A 22,834-nucleotide genomic window follows, 5' to 3' on the forward strand; every position below is an offset into this window, starting at 1 on the left:
AATGATTTTGTCTTAGGACACAAGAAACTATTCAAGTTTTCTCTCTAGGTTGGCTGCTAGAAAGCCTGCGTGACATCTGTGGCCGACCTTTCGTAAATATGTAGTGCATCATAGAACACAGTTAGGGCCCCTTGACATTATTCTGATGTTATCATGTTTTTCCTGTCCCCATTTCCTCTGAAATTTTATCATTTGTTTTTGTACTGTGTATGCCTTCTTAGATTGACTTCATCCCTTGTTGGAATTAAGTGCGAATAAATACGCCAGGCCTGGCCTGTCTCTGGTAGATATGGCAAACAGAGGTTGGGAGTGGGGTTAGTGCTTGCTTCTTTGGAAACAAGAAAAGGGAGGAGGAAAGGGCCAGGTGGTCAGGAGAGGGCTGCCAGCCATAGTGCCAATGGCTGCCCCACATTTGGCCACACTCAGGAAACTATGTGGCAAGACATCTGGGATCTGACAGATTCATTTTCAGTTCAAAACTGAATTTGCACAGTTTTCACTAGGCATTCTGATCTATCAGAACCCAAAACTCCAGGATACTTTCAACATTAATTTTAAATATATTTATTGAATGCCTTCTATGTCCCATTGAGTTAGACCATGAGAACACAGCAACATAAAAGAAGCCAAGAGTCAGTTTCAGTGGAAACACCAGTCAGCCAGCCATCTTGTCATTCATCTCCAGCAGTGATGCAAAAAGTCAGTGTGGGAGAAGTCGATGTTCAAGTCTCCCAGTTGGAGGGAACATTCTCTAAACTGTGTGAGCCTCTCTGAGAAGAATATGGGCCTTGATTCGCATTTGAATGCAAAATTAGTGCCTGTGCAAAAATAGTTGGATGTCATTATTTTCATATTGTTTTACTATGTGATCCTGACTATGTATCTTTTGTTGCTAAGAGGTGGTACCCAGACCTACCTGAACTAAGTGATTATTAAAAATCTTTCGCAGGTATGACGTCTCTATGAAGCTGAGCAGTTCTTCCCAGCAAACTGTTTCCTCAATTGTTCTTTCATCGATGTAGAAATGCTCCCAGGCTCACAGTGGGTGGTGGTAACTTATTTCACTGGGATGGCAGAAATCCAAACTCTGCATCATTCCATGTACACAAGATAGACGCTCTCGCTCTCGCTCTCTCTCGCTCTCTCTCTCTCTCGCTCTCTCTCTCGCTCTCGCTCTCTCTCTGTCTCTCTCTCTGTCTGTCTCTCTCTCTGTCTGTCTCTCTCTCTCTCTCTCTCTCTCTCTCTCTCTCTCTCTCTCTCTCTCTCACACACACACACACACACACACACTGCTCCCATTTTGTTTGATGTAAGGAAAAAAAAAAACTCTGACATTCATCCCAACATGATAAATGCTAGGCCCAGATGGAAAGGAATGAAGGAGGGAGAAATTGGAAAGAAGCTCATATTTTTGAGGCATCATTTAACATTTCACCAGTTTTGCTAATCTATTTGGGGTGAAAAGTCTCCTTTTTGCTTCTTCCTTGTGTAGTCTCTTTCTAAGAACTGTCTTACTTTATTCATTGGAAGAGAGTTTCCTCCTGAATTACATTATTAACTTGCAGCAAACCACTGATGTTGGTGCGCCATCAACAATATCCAGCATATAATAAAAATCGCTGGGTGTGTAAAGAAGCAGAAAAGAGTGATCCATACACAGGGAAACAGCACAATAAATAGAAATACATCCAAAGATGTTGGAGTTAACAGAAAAGAAGTTTCAAACAGATAGTAAATATGTTCAGGAATTCAAAGGAAAGATTATCATAATGAATGAACTGATGGAGATTATCAATAGAAAAGTATAAACCTGAAATTCCAAAAATGAATAAAACAATGTCTAAAATGAATATGTTAGAGCATAGGCTTAACAGAAGAAAAGATCAATGAACTTTTAGACAAGGCAATAGGCACTATCCAAACTGATGCAAATAATTTAAAAATTAAGGAAAATAAATAGAGACTCAGTGATCTGTGGAACAACATCAAACATTCCAACATATGTGTAATGGGAGTCTCAAAAGGAGAATTAATAAGTAGGGGCAGAAAAATATTGAAGAAATATTATTCAAAACTTTTAAAAGTTTGATAGCAAATATCAATCCATAAATGCCAGGGCATGTCAAGCAAGATAAACGCAAAGAAAACCAACCGTAAGCACATAACCATCAAATTGCTGAAAATTAGAGATAAAAAACATAAGAACATCTGAGATTTTTTAAATCATCCTTTAAAAGACCATGAGAAAGTTTAAAAAACACATTATATATTGAGAAACGGCCATATGAATTTTCACAAACATCTCATAAGAAATAATGCAAATGAGAAAATAATGAAATGATGTTTTTAAGTGCTGAAAGGAAAATAAAACTGTCAATCCAGAATTCTACATTTAGGAAAAAAATCCTTAAAAATGAGGGCAAATTTAAATATTTCCAGGTAGTAAACCACAGTTGACATAATCACAAGCTAACATATACTATATGAAATAGTAAAGGAAATTCTTCAAGCAGAAAGACAGTGATAGCAAATGGAAAGTTGATTCTACCTAAAAGAATAAAGATTGCCAGAAATGGCAAATAGGTGAGCAAAGATGTTTTTTCTCTTTAAAAAGCCTTTTAAAAATTGATTGTTTAAAGCAAAATAATAACATTCTATTGTGGGGTTTAAATGTATGTTAGAGTAAAATGTTTGACAATAACACAAAGGACATGAGGGGATAAATATACCATTATAATAGTCTTACATTACAGGAAGAGTGGTATGAAATCAATCCATGGCAGATTTTGATAAGGTAAAAATGCACATTGTTATTCCTAGAGAAACCGCCAAAAAAAAAAAAAAGACATAGTTAACTGATATAATACTAAAAGTTTTTCAGTCAAAAAAAAAAAAAAGATCAGCAACAATGCAAATGGAAAAAGTTGGACAAATAAAAGCAAATAGCAAGATGGCAGATTTATACTCAATCATATAAATATTCACATTAAATGTAAATAGACTAATCACTATAATTGAAAGACAAATTATCAGACTGATAAAAATAAAGCAAGTCCTAATTACATGTGGTTTACAAGAGACATGTTTTAAATACAATGACATAGATAGGTTAAAAGAAAAATGACAGAAAATTATGTCCCTTCCAAACCCTAATGATAAGAAATCTGAAGTAGCTGTATGAATATCAGACTTCAAGATGAGGTGTATAACTAAAATAAAGAAAAATGTTTCATAATGATTGAAGGTCAATTCTTCAAAGAGACATAACAGTCCTAATGTGCACACACCTCCGGCTGATTGTCTTACATGAGGCTAAAACACCAAATACTTTCCTGCAAGGCTCAGAAACAAGGCAACTCCCACCACTTCTATTCAGCCCCATACAGGAGGTCCCAGCCTTTGCATTGAGGTGCCCAAAAAATTAATAATGAAGTCATAAAGATTTTTAAAACTCCTCAAAAGTGTTGCCTATACTTACTGTCTCTGCTTTTTTTCTCCTTCTCTCTCTTGAATTCACTCCACTCGAGTGTCCTTCCCCACTCGTCATTTCACTGCACGTTCTCTTGCAAAGGTCACAATTCACCTCCATGCTGTCAACCCTGTTAATTCCTTCCTCATGTAACTTGACCTGTAAGCATCATTGGACATAGCCGATGCTCCCTCTTCCTCGAAACTCTTTTACTTGCCTTTTGCTACTGACCTCACAGGCCATTCTGCTCCCTCTGTTAGTGTCACCTCCCCTCCCCAGCCTCTAAATGTTGGCCTGCTCGAAGCCTAGTCCTCAGACCCGTTCTCCATGCTATGTGCACTCTCTCCCAGATTACTTTAAATAGCCCATATGTCTGGATAATTTCCTTGATGTTCTAAATCTCCTCCAGAACCTCCCCCCTGAACTGCCCACTTGCGTTCTCCATTTTGTTTAACAATGGGCAGCAAAAACTTAAGCACATACAAAAGCAAATTCCCCATCTTCCCACCGGCCTCCGCAAACGCTGTTCCCTCTGCAGTCTTCCTCTTCTCAGGAAATGGCAACTTCATTTTTCATCTTGACCAGGTCAGAAAACTGAGCTGACTCTTCTCTCATCTTTTTGCCATCCCTTCTCCACATCGGTCAGCAAATCCTGTAACTGCATCCTGTTTGTGCTCTGCCAGGAACCTATTGCCAGCAGAGAGAGGTGGAAGCCATCATGGAAGGCGACGAGGATGATGGAGGATGGTGCTGCTGCAAACCGGGCCACCTACCACACCTGTTGTCCTGCAACGCGGCCTTTAACCTCCGCTGGCTCACCTGGGAGGTCACGCGGACGCAGTACATCCTGGAGGGCTACAGCGTCATAGACAACAACGCAGCCACCATGCTGCAGGTGTTCGACCTCCGCAGGCTCCTCGTCCGATACTATGTCAAGGTACCACCCTGGGTCCCGGACACTCGGCTGGGGGTGATGGGGGCTGGACCAAGGGGCACCGGAAAAGCTTTGCAGACAGCCTGATTTTGAGGCTGCCCTTGGCTTGTGGATTTGAGGCCCAGCTCGGTGTGGGAACCGCTGGTTTTGTGAGAAATCCCCGGGGGCTTTGCTTCAGCCTGAGGTTCATGCGCCCCGTCGCATTCCAGGCCTGGGCTCTTGCCACTGTGTCCTCGCTTCTAACAGCACGTTGTGCGGTGACAGTAATGATGGTGACAGTAAAGTGAACATCCTGAAGATCCTCCCCAGCCTTGTTAACACGCTGTGAGTGTCTGCCCAGGTCCTCTGCTAATGTCCACTGTAGAACCACAATTACTTTTTAGCTCATGATGAAAACTCAGAACCAAAGCCAGGTGATCCCATCAGGATTAGTTACGACAGCCTTTTCTCCTCACTCGTGTGGGGACTAATCACAAATGTTTTCAGTCTCTCGGCACCCATGTCTGCCTAGTGTATATTGTACTCAGAAAACGTGCCGTTTGGAATAGGTCTCCTGTACAACAAGTGTGAGACGTGACCAAGGATGCAGAGTGACAACTGGGCAAAGGTGTCTTCTAAAGGGAAGGGCCAGGGGAGGGCAGCCATGGCTGAGGAAGTCCTCGTGGGAACCCCTGTTGTGGGGAGCAGTTTGCATGGTAGAAGTCCCGACGGTCGACGGTCCTCTGAGGGGGTCCACATGTTAATGCCATTCAAAGTGAGGAAGCTCATCTGTCTGAGACCCCAAACTCCCTGCCAGCTGACGCTGATACGTGGTCCAACAGAAATGAACAAATACAAAAAAAGGGTGACATGGGCGCCTGAAGTTTCAGGAGTTTCAACCAACTGAAAAGGAGGACATTTCAAAATTCAGAATCTCTATAGTGAGGAGCACCAGTAGCTGCTGAAGTTTACAGGAGATAGAAGGACCTTGAAGGTCAGAATGTTAAGTAACTCTTCATTATCACACCCCAAGGTGATTGCAACAAGGAATGTTTGTGAAACCCTTTTCTGGGGCAGAGTATTTAAAGCAGATTTAGCGGTTCATACTCACCTCCTTCGTGTGTGCTAGAGGCATGCAAAAGTTTACATCCAAATCTCCCCCACAGTACAGCTGTTCTGCCCAGCTTCACGTCACCTGGAGCAGATCTGGAAAGCGAATCAGGGACTTGTGACCTCAGGCCTCCCAGCTTCGTGGTTCGTCCCCTCAGCCATGATAAAAGAGACTGCAGGAAGATTTTCACAGTCAACTCTGGGCACACTCGGCATGTCAGCTGGTATTAAATTTGGCGGAGGGCCATGAAGTAACTGGCACACACGTCAGACGTGTCTTTCTCTCACACACAGACAAAGGCTGGTGTGGCAACTCTGCTCCACAAGTACTAAGACCCAGGTGCCTTCAGCTCCCAGTTCCACCATGTTAAGTGACCCCCCCTTACGGTCTAGGCTTCATCGGATGGAGGGAAGGACACAGAAGATGAATGCCGGGGCCTTCACCAGCTGATCTTTGAGAAGGTCCCTGGATGTCGCCACAGTGTGCTGTTGCTGTATCCCATTGGTCGGAAGGTGTCAGATGCCAGCTACAGGGGTCTGGAAAGTGCAGCCTGGGCAGCCACGGACCCAGATAGAAACTGTGCTCATGGAAGGAGAAACTGTTAAATGGCAACCGGCTATCTCTGGCACCTCCTTCAAAAAACAGAGAAAGGGTAGAATATCCCCTTTAGTTCATAGGTGGCTACGGGTTGGGGCCACTGCAGGAGGGCTGGACCCAGGGGCTGATGGGTCACAGGGGCTGGTGGGCCCATGAAGCAAGTGGCCAGGAGTTCACTCTGGAGGAGCAGGTGGGGCCAGCAGTGTGGACCTAGACTGCCACACAGACGAGCCCTGGAGCCAAACATTTCCTTGTCGCCTCAAGAAGAGGTGACTCTTTGGTTCACCATCCAGTGTCGCGTCCCACTCAACAAGGGCAGTGAGGAGGCGAGAAGGGGCGGTTTGGGTTAAGTTTTTAAGAAAGAAACAAACAGAGACTTAATGCTGTTAAATCTCTCCGAAGGCCAGGGGTCTCTCAGTCTCAGAGGACTGGAGCCCTGAACAAAGCCGACTGGAGGCTTTTATTGATAAGTATACAAGGGAGTAGCAGTGTTTTTGGCACGGTTTGTGAGACTCACTTATCACGTTATAGAAACATCCCAAGCCAATTATTTTAACCTTCAAACAGCCGAAGCACAAGTTCCCATGATGTCTTACCTAAGGTCTGTACCTTCTCAGGGTCAAGTTTCTCATATTGTAACAGCTCCGTAGAGATAAGTAGAGAGGACTGATCTTTGTTGTCCTCATTATTTCTCTCACAAACAGCTGTAAGGGAAAAGCCAGGGCCCATAACAGACTTTCCCAGGCAGGGGGAAGAGGAGGCAAGGCCCCTTCCCTTATTCTTCTAAGGCAGCTCATTAGGGGTCCCCACTCGGCTCCTCCTGGCTTAGGTTGTATCTCCCGTGAGATATATTACCTGTCTTTGGCTGCAAACCATCTTTTGGGGACCAGACAGAGAGACATAATGTGTAAACACAAGGATGGAACAGAGTCCCAGAAAGGCACAATCTCACAGACTCTTCTTTCCTTAAGGAAAGACATGGAGGTACAGTTGGCTAGGCTGTTGTGCCACTACAATCCAGAACCCTCCACTGTTGTTTCTGACTGGGTTTTGACCCCCTTCACAGCAGGTGCACACACTTGCTGTGCTCCCCACCCCTACCCCGGCACTGCTGCCCCCTCCCCCTATTCAACTCCCCTGGCTCAGCCCCCATCCTCACAACCTGGGCTCTTCCCAGCTGAGTCACAGGCAGCACTTCCTCACCCACGGCCCTACCCTGGCATTCACCTCCCCTTGCGCTGCAACTTCTCCACTTCACCTTCCAGGGGCTTCCTAAGCAGAGGAGCCACACACCCCTGCTTCCTATTTGGGTCCCCAGAACGCGTGTGACGACTCGCTTGTGGAGGTACCCAGCATTTTTTGGACGAATGAACAAAGGTCCCAGATAATGTGGAATTGAGTCAGGGCCATACAGTCTGGACAGATGACATCCAGATGTCAGCTAGGGTCTCAGGGACCTACTCCAGACAGCAGTTGCAAAAATGGGGTTCAATGCTGAGCCAGTTCTCTGAATCTGGAGCTCCCCATAAACGGCCTTTCCATGGGCCAGCAGGCCACCTCAAGTGGCGCAGAAGGGACAGAGAAGGCAGGAGGTGCCCTCTCTGGGTCTCTCTGCTGGCTTTTTCAGAGGCCTTGGGCACGCTGTGCCAGGACCTGCTTTTTGATGCTCCTACCCCCACTCCCCCCCCCCCCGCCGCCTTCCCTTGGACTGTTCATTGATGTTCATCTTTCTCCTCTCCTATCACCTGGAAAACTGCCTCCCAGTCCCCTATGTGTTGTCTAAAATGGCACTTTGCAATCTGCTAAACAAATCCAGGGTCATGTACAAAGGGCAGAGGGCTGAAGGGGGCCCCTGAACTTGCCCGGTAATAGTTAGCTTGTGGGAAAACAATACCCTTGACTCTGTTTTCAAAGGCAGGGGACTGATGCTAACAGAGTTTCAGGCGGGGTGGGAGAGGCTCACAGTGTGACGGTTTGTTCCCTAACGGGCACTTCTCATGGCCAGGGGCAGACCTGTGACATCCAGTCTTCCCAGTCAGCCAGGTGAAATTTTCTACAGCTTTTGGGCTCGTCCTGCCCAGAAATTCTGATTCTATGGGCCCAGGTAGGCACCAGAGCGCCTGTATTTTTAAATGAGTTTCCTAAGTGATTTAATATACAACTAGGCATGGGAACCACTACAGACATATTTGTGCCCAATAGAAACAGAGTTTTCTGAACTCCAACGAGGTAAGCAGGAGGGGCAGAGATTTGGAGGCAGATGGGTCCCCATAGTCAATACCTGGCACGTTGGCACACAGGCCTATCCAGGCAAGGCCATCTCCAAACACAGGGCTCCCTGCTCCCCTCCCCTCTGGTGAGGGGTCTCTCCGATCTTGCCCTCATTCCCCTGTGCAGTTAGTTCAAGGAGATTTCCAGAGTGCCGAGAGGCTGTTAGAGCAGAAGAAACGGCATTTTAGAGTAAAGATGAATGGATGTATCCTTCCTTGGTCTTGGTTACATGGTGAAGTATTTTGCCTTTGTAGCTCTGAATTGCTTCATGTTTCACGAGTTCAGTTTTACTCTTTTTATTATTTTTTTATTGGACAAGCGAATCAAAAGAAAAAAGAGTTTGGAATAATGCCTTCACAGAAAAGAATTCTTTTTTTTTTTTTTTTAATCTCCTAATAAACTGGGTCAGTTCCCCCACCCTCCCTGAATATATTTGAAATCATTTCGTTCCTGACGACTTCAGGTTTCCCCCTGTGCCATTTATTCATGTTTCAAACCCTCTTTGCAGTCCAGACATCAGCCTTCTGCGAAGGCCTGGTGTTCCTGCGGCCATTGTCTCTGCCTGACTCCTGGAGACAGGAGATGAGCTTATCGCTGGGCTTGCAGAATGAGGAGTAGAAAACCCGGTATGTTGGTCTGCCTGCCAGGGGCCCCCTTCATGGAAGGAGCTGTCTGATAGGATACGCTGATCTGCAATTAAAATGAGACACCGGGAGAATCCTGCTGGAGGAGCCAGACATAGTGAATTAATTCAGAAGAGGTCCTGCTTTCAGCATGGGTCAGGGTATACGCAATTGATTTTCACCATCCTTACTTATCAGTTTTGCTTAGTATTGTATCCATCTCTTCCTAACAGACTCGGAAGGTTTTCCCACTGTTCACTGTTCGTTGACATGTCTCCCTGACAGAATTTCTGCCCAAATGAAGTGGAAATGGAAATTGGTTTGCAACTAGTTGGGGTGGTTCTGTTTTTTCCCAGTGAGAGGACTGGGTACCGAGTCCCCCCAGGCACAGGAAAACTGGGCGTGGAGTTGGGGTTGTTCTCCAAAGTCAGCACTGCAGGATGTTGCCAGAACTAGAGGAGGAAGCTTTAACTTCTGTGATTTGAACTATTCTGACTTCATCTCGAGGGGCCGTTTCAGTTCCTCACTAGAAAGGAATGGAAAGGTAAACGTTCGTCTTCTGATTTGTTTGTTATTCCATCTGGAAAACGTGATCAGGACATATTGGGGAAGACTAGACCAGATGTTTACTAGGCCAGATGTTTAGACAGACCACATTTCGTTTTTCCTTTTGTCATTGTCAGCTGAAAAGTGGTGACTGTGTCTGTGGCCAGTTGTCATTTGCTTGTGACTTTGGGCCGACAGTTTAAACTGCCAAGCTCACAGGAGTTTTAAGGTGACTAGCCATCAGAGAAGCGCCCAGAGTTGGAATTTACACCTCAGGTGTGTCCTCTGGGTCTCTTGTCCCCTCACCCAAGCTTCAGACCTCAGCGTGGCTGCTGTCACTGCGGCCTCAGGCTTGGCGGGTAGCAAGTGACAGATGCCAAAGGTAGCTGTTATTATTATTTCTTTGTAGTGCCTGCCAAGCCAGAGATGAAGGGCTCCACACCCATTTCTCATTTTAAACCTCAAAGCAATGATGGAAAGCGGCCTCGATAGCACCTGTTTCTCCCTCCTCTGCTTTCGGCTTCCTTTGGCTTCCTCCTCCCTCCCTCCTGACCCTGGAGGGATTTCTCAGGGCCAGCACAGGTGTCCTGGGCACTGTACTACAGAGGTGGGAGAACCTGTGAATTCCTGGGTTCTGCTTATTGTCTGGATGTCATTTCTCTGCCCCCTCCCCCCAGTTTGGGGACAGGAGGACTAAAGCCTATAGAGAATACCAGCCACTCTTGGTCCTGACAGCAGAGCGAGGCTGGCCAGGTGTTTGCCCACATCCAGCTACCGCGTGTGTCTGTCTGCTCACCTGCTCATTCTCCTGAAATAACCTGAAACCAGGCACCTCGGCCACCAACGACCAGGTTCCACATCCCAGCCAAAGGGGGAGGACGACAGTGGCTCTGCCCACTAATTTGCATAGCTTGTCCCCTCAGCCTTGTTCCTGTCTGCTCTACATGCATTATCTCCTGTCTGCTCACTGGGGAAGCATGTGTTTTATAACCGGGGAAGGCCCTTCGTGAAGGGTTTGGTTCTGCAGGAACGTGTGTCACTGCCTCTTTGCATCCGACGCCACCCCGCTTTTTCCACCCTCGTGATTTCCAGATTTGTAGCTGGACGGCACGCAAGGCTCCCGGGCTCACCTGAGCCTCAGGGGCACTGAGGAAATGACAGTGCAGTGAGGGGTGGAGGGGACGCCCCAGCACTCTGGTCCGACCTGCTGCTGATTTTGCCCCCGTCAGACCTGGATTGCCGTTTCCTGTGTCACACTTTTACTTCTCCAGGCCGGGCTAGCCTTTTGGAAGGATGGATGCATTTGAGGACTTCAAGCTGGCCTTCAATAAAGCTGTGACTCTGAATAATAAAGTCTGAGGGTGGCGTTTTCCCCACTGGGCCTCTTAAATAGAGTGTCTGGAGGAGAAGAACATGGGTTGTCTGTGAGCATATCACAGACGTCCTGTGTCTGGGCGCCCAGGATTACGTGTGCATGTGTGTTACCATAATTTTACAGCATAAGTACTACCCCGGAGGACTCTGCTGAGTTAGCTCATTCAGCACTCTGGCTGGGGCCAGAAGTGCGTTTCCCAGTCTCGTTCAGCTGGCTCACCTTAGCCTGGCGTCCACAGAAGCTGTGGTAAGCCATGGGTGCTTTCATGTCCTTCCCTCAGAAAGGATGGGGATGGCTGTCGTTCTTTCTTCCCATAGAAAGTCTGTTCTGGTACATTCTGTGAGCGTTCTGTTTTCGCACTGCCCTCTCCCCTACAGTGACCCTTAAGAGAACATTTCAGAATGTCTCAAGTGGACCACCCCCCATGGGGATTTCATGTCTCATATGTCTCTGATCTCAATTTCCTTTATGAGATATAACAAATGGAAAGTCTTTCTGGCTTTAGAATGGCTGAAAACCTTTCTTTCTCTCTGCAGAGTATAATATACTACATGGTAACATCCCCCAAACTCCTCTCCTGGATCAAAAATGAGTCTCTCCTGAAGTCCCTGCAGCCGTTTGCCAAGTGGCATTACATCGAGCGTGACCTTGCGACGTTCAACATCAACATTGACGACGACTACGTTCCGTGTCTCCAGGGGGTCACACGCGCCAGCTACTGTACCGTCTATCTCGAATGGATCCAGTATTGTGCACGGAAAAGGCAAGAGGTAGGGAGAGGCTGGACGCATGAACATCAGCTTCTAAAACAAGGAAACGGGTAAAGCCCATCTTTTTCCTACCCTCCCTGACAGACTGTAATACAATAAAGGAGAGGAAAACCATTGGTATGTGGATAAATGTCTGCTTAAAGAGTACGCAGAATTAAGTGGGAGAATTTATGTACCACGACTCCCATGAAGGAGCCTTGCAGGTGTATTTTCCCTGTGCACTGGACTCAGGATCGGACAGTCCTAAGTCTCTGTCATAGCTTTAAACTCTGGAAACTGCTTAGTTGAAAACTGCTTTTTGAGATTTCTGCACAACGTGTATCTGTGGGAAATATGGGGGATTTACTGCACATACTGAATCGTGGACAAGAAATTCTGTTTGACAATCAGATAGTCCACGTTCCTCCTCAGTTGTGTTTCGCGTGCGTCGGCTCCTGTGCTGAGGAGGCTTCTGGAGATGACGCAGCCTCTGAGACCAAAACCAAGGACAGTGACAGCTCATAAATGAGAGCGGGAGGGCAGGCAAGGAGGAGGAGCGAGGGGAGACAGACAAAGGGGGAGTGGGCTGACCCCACGGTGGCTTCCTCTTTCCTCAGCTGGGTCATGAAATCATTTCATTTTTCTTGCAAAAGACATTTTGACTTTAATTTCTTCTGCCCTTCCCCCCGCCACGTTTTTTAAGCTGACTCTGGATGACCCCCTTAATTTAGTGGTTGATTGTGAACGTGTGATCACTCAGGGGGCCTCCTCATTGTAGGGATAACAGAAACACTCATCTGACCTTGATTCCTGTGCTTCTCTCCCTGCTAGATGTGCGACTCCCCTGCATTGCACAGTGTGAAAGTGGTCAGTGGGTAGTGAGATAGGCAGTGGGCAGTGTGAGGGTGGGCAGTGAGGTGGGAAGTGACAGTGAGGTGAGCGGTGACAGTGAGGTGGGTGGTGACAGTGAGGTGAGCGGTGACAGTGAGGTGGGCAGTGGGCAGTGAGGTGGGCAGTGGGTAGTGAGGTGAGCAGTGACAGTGAGGTGAGCGGTGACAGTGAGGTGGGCAGTGGGCAGTGAGGTGAGCGGTGACAGTGAGGTGGGCAGTGGGCAGTGAGGTGAGCGGTGACAGTGAGGTGGGCAGTGGGCAGTGAGGTGGGCATTGACAATGAGGTGGGCATTGACAGTGAGGTGGGCGGGAGGTGGGCATTGACAGTGAGGTGGGCAGTGACAGTGAGGTGGGTGGTAGGTAGTGAGGTGGGCAGTGACAGTGAGGTGAGCAGTGACAGTGAGGTGGGCGGTGACAGTGAGGTGGGCATTGACAGTGACGTGAGCAGTGACAGTGAGGTGAGCGGTGACAGTGAGGTGGGCATTGACAGTGAGGTGGGCAGTGACAGTGAGGTGAGCGGTGACAGTGAGGTGGGCATTGACAGTGAGGTGGGCAGTGACAGTGAGGTGGGTGGTGGGTAGTGAGGTGGGCAGTGACAGTGAGGTGAGCAGTGACAGTGAGGTGGGCAGTGGGTAGTGAGGTGAGCAGTGACAGTGAGGTGGGCGGTGACAGTGAGGTGGGCATTGACAGTGACGTGAGCAGTGACAGTGAGGTGAGCGGTGACAGTGAGGTGGGCAGTGGGCAGTGAGGTGAGCGGTGACAGTGAGGTGGGCAGTGGGTAGTGAGGTGAGCAGTGACAGTGAGGTGGGCAGTGGGTAGTGAGGTGAGCAGTGACAGTGAGGTGGGCGGTGACAGTGAGGTGGGCATTGACCGTGAGGTGAGCGGTGACAGTGAGGTGGGCGGTGACAGTGAAGTGGGCATCCGGCTGACTCTAAGTCCTGACCATCTTTATGACCTGAAGCACCATATTCAAAATCCCAGGGAATCAGGTCAGCAAGCTCCATGTTACCCCTCTCCTCCCCTAAAGTAGCTTCTCGTGAAATGTTTCCCCATGTCCATCCACAAGAGAACCTGCTTCAGGAAACTGTCCCCGCCCCCGGGAACAGGGATAGGATGACGCCAGTGGGCACCTTAAAAGCCTCCTATAAGTAACTGACTGCACTGGTAAGGCTGGGCTGTTGCGTTGGCCCCTGTGCGCCAGCTGAATTAACATCCTTGCTCTTCAGCCCTCAAAGGCCCTGGACAGTGATGAGGACTCTCCGTTAGTGACCCTGACCTTCGCCCTGTGCATTCTCGGGAGGAGAGCTCTGGGAACAGCCGCGCACAGCGTCGCTCTCAGGTACCGGGCACTGGCGCTGCATGTTTCTGGCAGATTAGTTTCCCCCATTTTCTTTATTTTAAATTTGGACTGCTTATACTTCTTTCAGATAGTGCTTTCCATAATAAATCATGTTGGGCCTGCAAGAAGACTTTCTTGATCTCTGTGATCTTTCCGAGTACAAGATTTGGAAATGGCAAATGTGAACCAGAAAAAACCCAGAATAATGGATACGGGGGCTTGAGTGTTACAAGCGGCCTGGCAGATTTGCTGGGAAGATTACATTAAATCATACAGATGAGTGCCTAGCAAAATTAATGGTGTCTAGCAAAATTAATGCTCGATGTTAGTTTCTTTTCCCTGTTTTTTCTCACATCTATGCTCTAGTCTAGACCCTACTTGCCTGTCTCTGGGGCTTTGATTAATGGGAGGCCTCTTCTCCTGCTTTTTTAAACTCTCTTTTATTGGACCTTCCCCCTCTGTATGTAAACAGCCAGTTTCTCCTTTTGAAGAACCTAAACAAAATTAGGCTCACTCCTGGCTCTTTCACCCTCCCTCCCTGTCATTGAGGTCTTATCTTGCGTTCACAAAGAGCTCTTGACCTTTCATTCCCAAGTGAGACGCTCAGAGCCCCCACTGCCTCACTGCCAGTTTGCCCTTCACTCGTGGCACTCTGGCAAAACTGTTCTGATGGATTTCATCTGTCACCTTCTCATCATCCAAACCGATGGCCATTTCACAGACTCCTCCGATGGCATCTAGCACCATGGACCATGTTCTGAACTCTGCCTGTCCACTAGAGAGTAAGAAAAGGCCACTCCACCCACCCACCCCCCTCACCCCCCAGACGGGGTCGCTGTCTCTAATCACTAGTGAAAGAGAGACCCCCCTCCGCCCATTCAGGTAGGGCTTATATGTGTTTCTCGTTTCTATGGAAAATTTCTTGGTGTGGGGAAAGGAGGAACGCAGAACAATACTAAGTTTATCTTTCACTTCTGCAAGGTGCCAGAAGAATAGGGGAAGGTTTATCTTTAGCTTTTGTAAGGTACAGTCTGTGGCTGGTTTGTAACAGGTTTAATTACAGGAATCGCCATCGCAATGGAATCTTTTTGCTCACTAGGCCTGGATGGGCTGTTCTATGTGATAAACGTCTGCCTGAGTTCTGTGTCTCGGAGCCCATAGGCAGCAGGCTTAGAATCCAACCTCCTAGTTCCTTCTTCTGTAGAAACAGTCCTCGTGCCCCTTCCCAATATGAGTACCTGTTGTAGGAAATACTCTGGGAGGAGCTGACTGGCCTCCAGCCTCCCTTCCCTCCTGGGCTCAGCCTCATGCTAGACCCAGGCAGCTCCCCCATAGTCATTGGCTGTTTGAAAGCCTAACAGAAGGCTAGTGGGTGGCGTTTTGTAACCCAGGACGATGTGGCTGATAGGCAACACTGTTTGAGGAGGGCTTCAGAGGATGGGGGTCCTGAAATCACAAAATCAGTCTTCAGATACTCAGAGCATCCACATACATGTTCTTTGGTTTGACCAATCTGAAGTTTCTTTAATAAATTTCAAATTTTCTTTACAAATTGCACATGAAATGCTTCAAAGATTTCAGTCTTTCAGTTCCGATCTACGATACTTTCAAAGACTTCTTCAAGTTTGCTCTTTGTGTGACTTGTTCGGAGTCCTGCTCCAGGTGTTTCTTGCTTGCTCTGCTTTATTTATTTTCTCCTTGATTAAGCGTCATGCCTACCAGCTGCTTTTTTCAACCTTGTTTTGATGGGATTTCCTTTGTTTCAAACAGCTCCTCATCCTCCATGACAGCTCTACTTTTTCCAAACAGTGATGAGATAAATCTGGGAACGCTCCTCTTGGTATTCCAGAGGAAGGTGTGATTACTGGGGACTGGTTCACTCTCCTAAGGGGTCCCACAGCACAGTGCTTTCACTTCAGTCTTTGACTTGCAGAAGGTAACTGATTTTCCATGCTGCCCCAGGCCAGTGGTTCAGGGTGACGTCCATGGAGTTCTGACTTCCTTGGCTATGTCACGGGGACAGGGACGGATACTGTGAGGGGGAGGCTGGAGCCTAACAGGACCCGACCTGTGCTTCAGCCAAACAGCTGTGCTCTACTTTCCATATGCTGGAGTTCAATACATGGGTTTGCTTGCAAACAATGCTACCAGAGCTCAAAAAATTTTTATAACATAACTTTTATAGATACTGTGAAATTGCTCACCAAAACAAGCTGTCACAGGCTGTATTCTCACCAAGAGTGTGGTGCCATACCGTCACTAATGCTGGGTATTCAATCTTTTAAATTGTTCTAGTCTCATGGATGAAAAATATCTCATTCTTATTTGAATTTATATGTCCATTATTAATAGTGAGGGTAACAATCTTTTTACATATTTATTGGTCAGTTATACTTTTTTTTATGTGAATTGCCTGCACACTTATCTGCTTTACCCATTTTTGTTAGGTACATACTTGTTTTTAGAAGCAATTTGTAAATTTGCTAAAATATTTTCTAGCAAGGTACTTGTGTCTTTGATAATTATTTGTGACATCTTTTTAAATTTTTTATTTTACTATTTCTCAATTTTGTGTCTCTTAAACCTGTTTTTGCAGCTCCAGGGTATAAAAATTGCAGCCTCCCTTTTCCTCTGATACTTCTGTACTTCTATTTCTTTCAATTTAGTTTTTGAATCCTGTTGGGTCTTGGACTATCTTGTTACCATTTCATGGATTCTGGCAGAGGACATGAGACGCCTGGGTCAGAGACAAAGCACTGTACTGCGCACAGCACGGCCTATTTGTGTCAGTTCCCCTGGCCCCCAAACCCACCGGGCTTGGGGACGAGTTTACAGAACCAGCTATTTTGTAGCAAAGAATGCTGCTATTAACCCTGCCAGGGTGCTTGCTGTGAATAGAACTCTGCGGAGCAGCCTGGGCCTTGCATTCACGGCAACCCCGGAGGCTGTGGTGGAGAATCAGGGGACCCATAGAGTATAGGCTCCCAACAACTCCACAGAGAGTATACTGTCTGCATACATGGTGGGAACTAGGGATCCCAGTGTTTTTCCCAAATGGATGGCCGATAGTTCAACACTGTTTGCTAAGTAGCTCGTCGTTAGTTACTTAGTGAAAATCACCACAAACTTGAAATACCACTGTTGTCGCACACTGCATCCCCACACATAGGATGTGCTCCTCAATTTCCACTTCTCTTAGAGGGATCCATTTCTCTACTCTTACAACAAAACCATACCGTTTGTTTTACTAGAGTGATGCATTGTTTGGTATCTGATAAGCTCAGTCTACTCGTCTTTCTTTTTTTCCTTATCTTTTGTAGTTTCGTGAGGGGGTGCTATTCATGCGTGTTTTCTCCTCAGGTAAAATTTAGAATCACATTCTATAAAATCCTCTGTTGCAATTTTTATTGAGATCATATTGAATTCACAGGTTAATTTGAGAAAAAAATGGACATCAGTCAATAATATGGTGTACTTTGCAATCATTCAGTTTTTTTAATGTCTTTCGGTAAAATTTTTTTTTTTTGAGATTTGTAATCTCTTGATGGATTTATTTCTAAGTATTTTATAGTTTTATTGTACTTTTGAATAGATCTTTTCTGCTGTCACATTTTCTTTTTTTTTTTTTTATATTGACCTCCTTCCGGGCACCTCTACTGAGTTCTATCAGAAACATAATATGTCAATTAATTTTCTTTGATTTTTCTGGTAGAAAGACATATTTGCAAATAACACCAATTTTGGCTCTTTCTTTTCTATATCGATAACAATTCTTTTTCTTGTTTCATTGATTATGACCTCCAGAGCAATGTTGGAAGTGGGCATCTGTATTTGTTTCCTATTGCTGCTGTCACATATTACCACAAACGTGGTGGCCTAAAGCAATACAAATTATTCCGTTACAGTCTGGAGGCCACAAGTCCAAAGGGGCTTCCCTCGGCTAAAATCAAGGTGTCAGCAGGGCTGAGTTCCTGCAGGAGGCTCTGAGGGGACAGCCCGTCCCATTCCAGAGGCTGCCTGTGGTCTAGGCCCGTCTTCTCTCTTCAGAGCCAGTGCTGCAGCGTCTGCAAACCTCCCTCTGACCCAAACTACCTTTCCTATTTCCCTCTCTCACTTATAAGGACCCCTGTGATGACATTGGGCCCACCCCAGATAGTGCAGGACAATATCCCCATGTCACAATTCTCAGACACATCTGCAAAGTCCCTTTGCCATGTAAAGTCACATGTTCACAGCTCAGGATTAGGGCGTGGATGTCTTTGGGGCCATTACTCTGCCTATCACAGCAGCCTTGTCTTAATCCAGACATTCATGGGGACAAGTGTCATACATTAGCATTAAAAATAAGGTGTTTAGGTTTCTATTAGACCATTTTTATCAAGACAGGGAGTTTGCTTCTCTTTCTAGCTGGCTAAAACTTTTATCAGGAAAGGATGTTGAATTCTTTTAAAATTGGAGACACACATTCCAATGATATTCTTCTCTTTAAATCTACTAATATAATGAGTTATTTTAATAGAGTTCTTCATGCTCAAATCTCCTTATAATTCTGAGATAAGTTCTACTCGGTCATGATATATTATTATTATTATACAATGATGGATTCAATTTTCTAATATTTTATTTCATATAGTTATATCTATGTTCATACCTTTATGAATGGCTCATGTGCGTGCGTGTGTGCGCATGTGTGTGCATGCATGAGTGTGCGTGCATGTATGTATGCGTGTGTGTGTATGTGTGCTCTGTCCTTGTATAATTTTAAAATCAGGAGTATGCCCTTAGGTACTTATGAGACCTAACAGTCATTCTCATATATGTAATGTTAAAGAGTAACTTACGATTTTGGACACTGACTCCCCAGGTAAATCTTATACAACAGCCTAATGTCACTCACACGCTCTGCTTCATTTGATGGGTCTGTAAGGGACATAGTTTGACTTTACGACAGTACACAGCTCTGATGGATAATCCTTCATAAATAAAAACATGTGCATACCAGACTAGGGAGGATGAGTAAGTGAGAATCATCTTAAATGATAAGCTGAGTACAAGTGAACAAAAGAGAACAAGTCTCTAAAATGTCTTCAAGTAAAATAAAATGTCGATATTTTATTATCAATAAAATAAAAAAATCTATCTCCATAAGGTACAATGGATTAATATGGATGTGACAAGCAAACACTGATCATTTTGGAAATTTGGAGCTTGGGGCATATCTCTGGTGGAGAACTATGACCCCCGCTGCAGAAAGGCACACGGATGTAACGGGACGTTTCAGTAGGAAGTCAAAATATTCTCACTGACCTCAGAGGCTAAGAGGTGGCTCGGTTACCATCTTCAGGTGCATGGAAGGTGATAAGCAGATCCAGCCGGTGCTCTGTTTGTACATAAAAGGTTAGGATGTGTCTGCATTTCACAGCAGCAACATGTTTGCTTGCAGAAGAAATTTTGCAGATTCTTGGTCTAGAATAGCCTTCCAAGAGGATAGAAACTCAAAATAAATGTAATCTTGAAAAGTGACAGGAAACAAGCCAGCCGAAGATGTGCTCCGCCAAGCCCTGTGCTAGAAGCTGAGCTCTGACATATGACCTTGTAGCAGGAGGTCACTGTCATGGTCTGAGGTCGCATCTCCCATTTACTCACCCCTCTCACCCACAGTGGACAGAGAAAAACAGTGCTGTTCATTAACCCAAGACATAATCTCAGCTTCTCTTCCCAATCTTCTATTGGAGATGAGGCGCCAAACGGGCCAGACATCAGACTGGATCATATTATGGACAAGATTGAGGGCCACTTGCCAGACTGGGGTTGGAAACTCAGAAATCAGGATCTAAAGAGAAATAGATAAAGAAAACATGAGGTAAGAATCTGACCTGGGAGATACAAGTTAGGTCACCAAGCTAAAACCAGAATCTTGAATCTTGGAGTCTAAAGCATAGAAAAAGATTATAACCTAGAAAAATGAGTGAGAATTTCTGGGACCTTAAATTGTAACACCACGCAAAAGCTTGCTTCTGCCTCGGCCTGGAGTCCGGGCTCAGCTCTACAACCCCAGGCCCCTGGCTTCTCTGAAATTTCTGCACATCAATAGGAGACACCCAGGATTTCTGGTGCCTTGAACCCAAAACCCCATTGCACCTCACAATTGGGTGCCTTGTTCAGAATATAGAGCTGGGCCCTCTTCCAAACTGCCAGCTGAGAATCTCTGGGAATTGGGTTGGAGATGTAGTTCTGCTCTTGAGCAAGTTGCCGGTCGTTCAGCAGCCCGCCGGACACTGGTCCCCAGCTGGCCTCAGGAAGCATGGACTCTGTATAATAGCAGTTTATCCCATTGATACGGACACTCAGAAGCCTAGATCTGCCAGGTGGTAAAACGCCAGGAGGGCGAATGTATGTTTTGAAAGTTCATCATCAACTCTTGCCTTTTAATTATTTCTTGCTTGGAGATTATTAATTCACAGTTTATTTGGAATTTATTTGAAAGTGTCACTGAAACCCTTTGGCCACATGGTTGCTTTCCGATGATTATGTGAGATTCTGTGCTATAAACACCCGTGCTGATCACCGCGGCCTGTGTTGCTGGGACAGACCAGGGGAAGGTGAGAAGAAGAACAATCGAGGTGCACACCTGCCGTGTCCTCACTGTGTACTGGGGACGGTCCTGAGCTTTACGTGGTTGATGTGTGTCATCCTCTCTCAAGGCCCGAGGGAGGATGAGGGAGGTGCTGTGACTGGCCTTCCTCAGCATAGCCCGGCTGTGTGGACACCTCCCTGGGAGGACAGCCACTCCACAGCGCCCACCATGTGTTCATCTCCCGAAGCTTCCTTGGTCGATGTGCTCTGTGCTGGGGTTTTGCCAAGAGCTGCCGAAGGCTCCTGCTGATGTCTGCATCAGGGCCCCCGAAGCTCACTGTGTGCTGTGCACCGCCTCCTGTGGCCCAGTGCCCTTTCCTATAGGACTTGCCACCACCTTACGCTCTGAACGCCTCAGCTCTCTTGGAGACGCCGTCTGTGTCTTTCAGGACTCAGGTGTGGGTCTCAGAGGACAGATGAATGCTGGGTACTGGGGTGTCCTTAAACCACACGTGTGTACTCAGTCCCCCATTTAGATTCTTGGCAGGCCCTTCACCCAGCCTGCACACTCCCCTGGACAGGCTTGATCTCAAGGATGAACACAGAAAGAAATAGCTGAGGAGGACAAGAGACTTGCCCAAATATCAAGCACAAGAGTCCAAGCCAAGAGCGGAGCTCACACTTGGAGCTGCTGGCTCGCATCCCTCCAGCCCTGCTGGGCCGTGTGCTGCCTCGCCACTAGGCACCTGAACTCCAAACCCAGGACCTGGGAGCTCCTGCAGGGTGCCGTTGCCCTCTTTCTGAGTGCCCCTTTCCAGGGAAGAGGCTGCTGGGCTGCAAACCAGGGGCCCATAGGGTAGCACCCTGAATAAAGAACACCTGAAAGAGCTATCAATACAGCCGCAGTTCAGGATGTGTACACACACCGATCACACGTTGCAAAGGTGCTGGTGAGCCCCTCAGGAGGGGGAGCTGGGGGTGAGTTCAAGAACTACACTTGGTAGTATGTTTACTGTGTGGGTCACCTGAAGCCTTTGAAGAGATTTGTGGATTGTAACACAACCTCAGAGCTGGTCTTTAAGAAGACGACTCCAGTTACACGTTTCAGAGCAAGTCTGGTTTCCCAGAGAGACAGGTAGCCCAGGGGGCAGCCATGGGTTTGCTCTCGCGCTTCCAGGGTGAGACATGACACACAGAGTATCTGTTTCCACCTGTCTCATCTTCATTCTCAGTTCTGACAGCCTGTTTCCTCGTATGTGAAAGGGTAATAATAATACATCTGTATAGGCATCCAGGAGAAGGACATGAACTGACAGAACCAGTGCTTAGTAACCCACAAACCTGCAGAAAAATATGGCATTGTCCTTTCTCTCTCCCTTCCAGTCGCTCAGAGGTGGGGCCAGTCGCCTGGACTGTAGATTTTGTTTTGGAAACTAGCAGGAGTGTGGTCAGCAGTGATGGGATGAATGGTGAGACCAGTACGTACGTGGGTGCTGGATTCCACAGAGGGGAGTAAAGCATGTGTGCCACGCCGTCCCCAGGGGAGGTGCCTGGGATACTGATTTGGGTAAATAAGCACATACTCTCCTAAGTATCTCCGTTACTGATCAGTGAGCACAGGGAAATGGGCTGCAAATCACACGTAATTGTTCGCATGTGTTCTACAAGCTCCCCAACATGTTGCAACAGACTGTAAACACAGAGGATGCAGACCTATTCGGGAATTCACTAAAGTGAACAAATCATTGCTCTGAAGAGCCCATTGTCAGTCCTACAAAAACTATCCCAGCATTAATGCCGCTTTCCTCTGCATCTTAAGATCCATTAAGTCTGGATCCAAGATAATGACCTCAATCGTCCATCCTTAAAATCTGTATCCTCCGGTCGTCCTCTTTTGTTTCTGGAAGAGCAGGGTTTCTCAATAGTGCACTGTTGCCTTTTGGGGCTGCATGGGTCTTTGTTGGGGGGGGGGGCTGTCCTATGCATTGTACCAGCAGCATCCCTGCCTGGCTTCTCCCCCCTGGATGCCAGTAGCACCCCCACTTGTGACATCCAAAAATGTCTCCACACATTGCCAAATGTCCCCTGGGCAGCAAAATGGCCACCGGTTGAGACCAGTAGGAGAGGGTACAGGTGAAAACTGGGCTGAGCTGGTTAGTGGTTTTGAACAAGAGTCAGACTTAGAGGGGAATAAGCAACCTCTGGCTAGATTAGAGCTGTGAGGACTCCTCTGTGAACAAGGAACACTGACAAAGGGAAGAAAAAGAACCTTTGCTCCAGCTGACCACCCTCAGGTGGCCATTGCCCTGGAAGGTGAAGGCTGAGGACGCTGAAATGGGCTGGACCCGTTAAGGCATAAGCCTTAGGCAGACCTA

The 22,834-nt window shown here is 46.7% G+C and overlaps 1 protein-coding gene across 2 annotated transcripts in view; it reads left to right on the forward strand.

Moving 5' to 3' along the window:
* Positions 1 to 22,834, forward strand: part of PCNX2 (pecanex 2) — a 223,058-nt gene that overhangs the window by 186,166 nt on the left and 14,058 nt on the right. For both annotated transcript variants that reach the window (XM_081038977.1, XM_081038978.1), the window contains 3 exons: positions 4,153 to 4,406; positions 11,442 to 11,675; positions 13,771 to 13,883. In XM_081038977.1, the coding sequence (XP_080895103.1) occupies positions 4,153 to 4,406; positions 11,442 to 11,675; positions 13,771 to 13,883 (601 nt within the window). The remainder of the gene's footprint in view (positions 1 to 4,152; positions 4,407 to 11,441; positions 11,676 to 13,770; positions 13,884 to 22,834) is intronic.

The sequence above is a fragment of the Rhinolophus hipposideros genome (assembly GCF_964194185.1).
Source record: "Rhinolophus hipposideros genome assembly, chromosome: 26".
NCBI classification, from domain to species: domain Eukaryota; kingdom Metazoa; phylum Chordata; class Mammalia; order Chiroptera; family Rhinolophidae; genus Rhinolophus; species Rhinolophus hipposideros.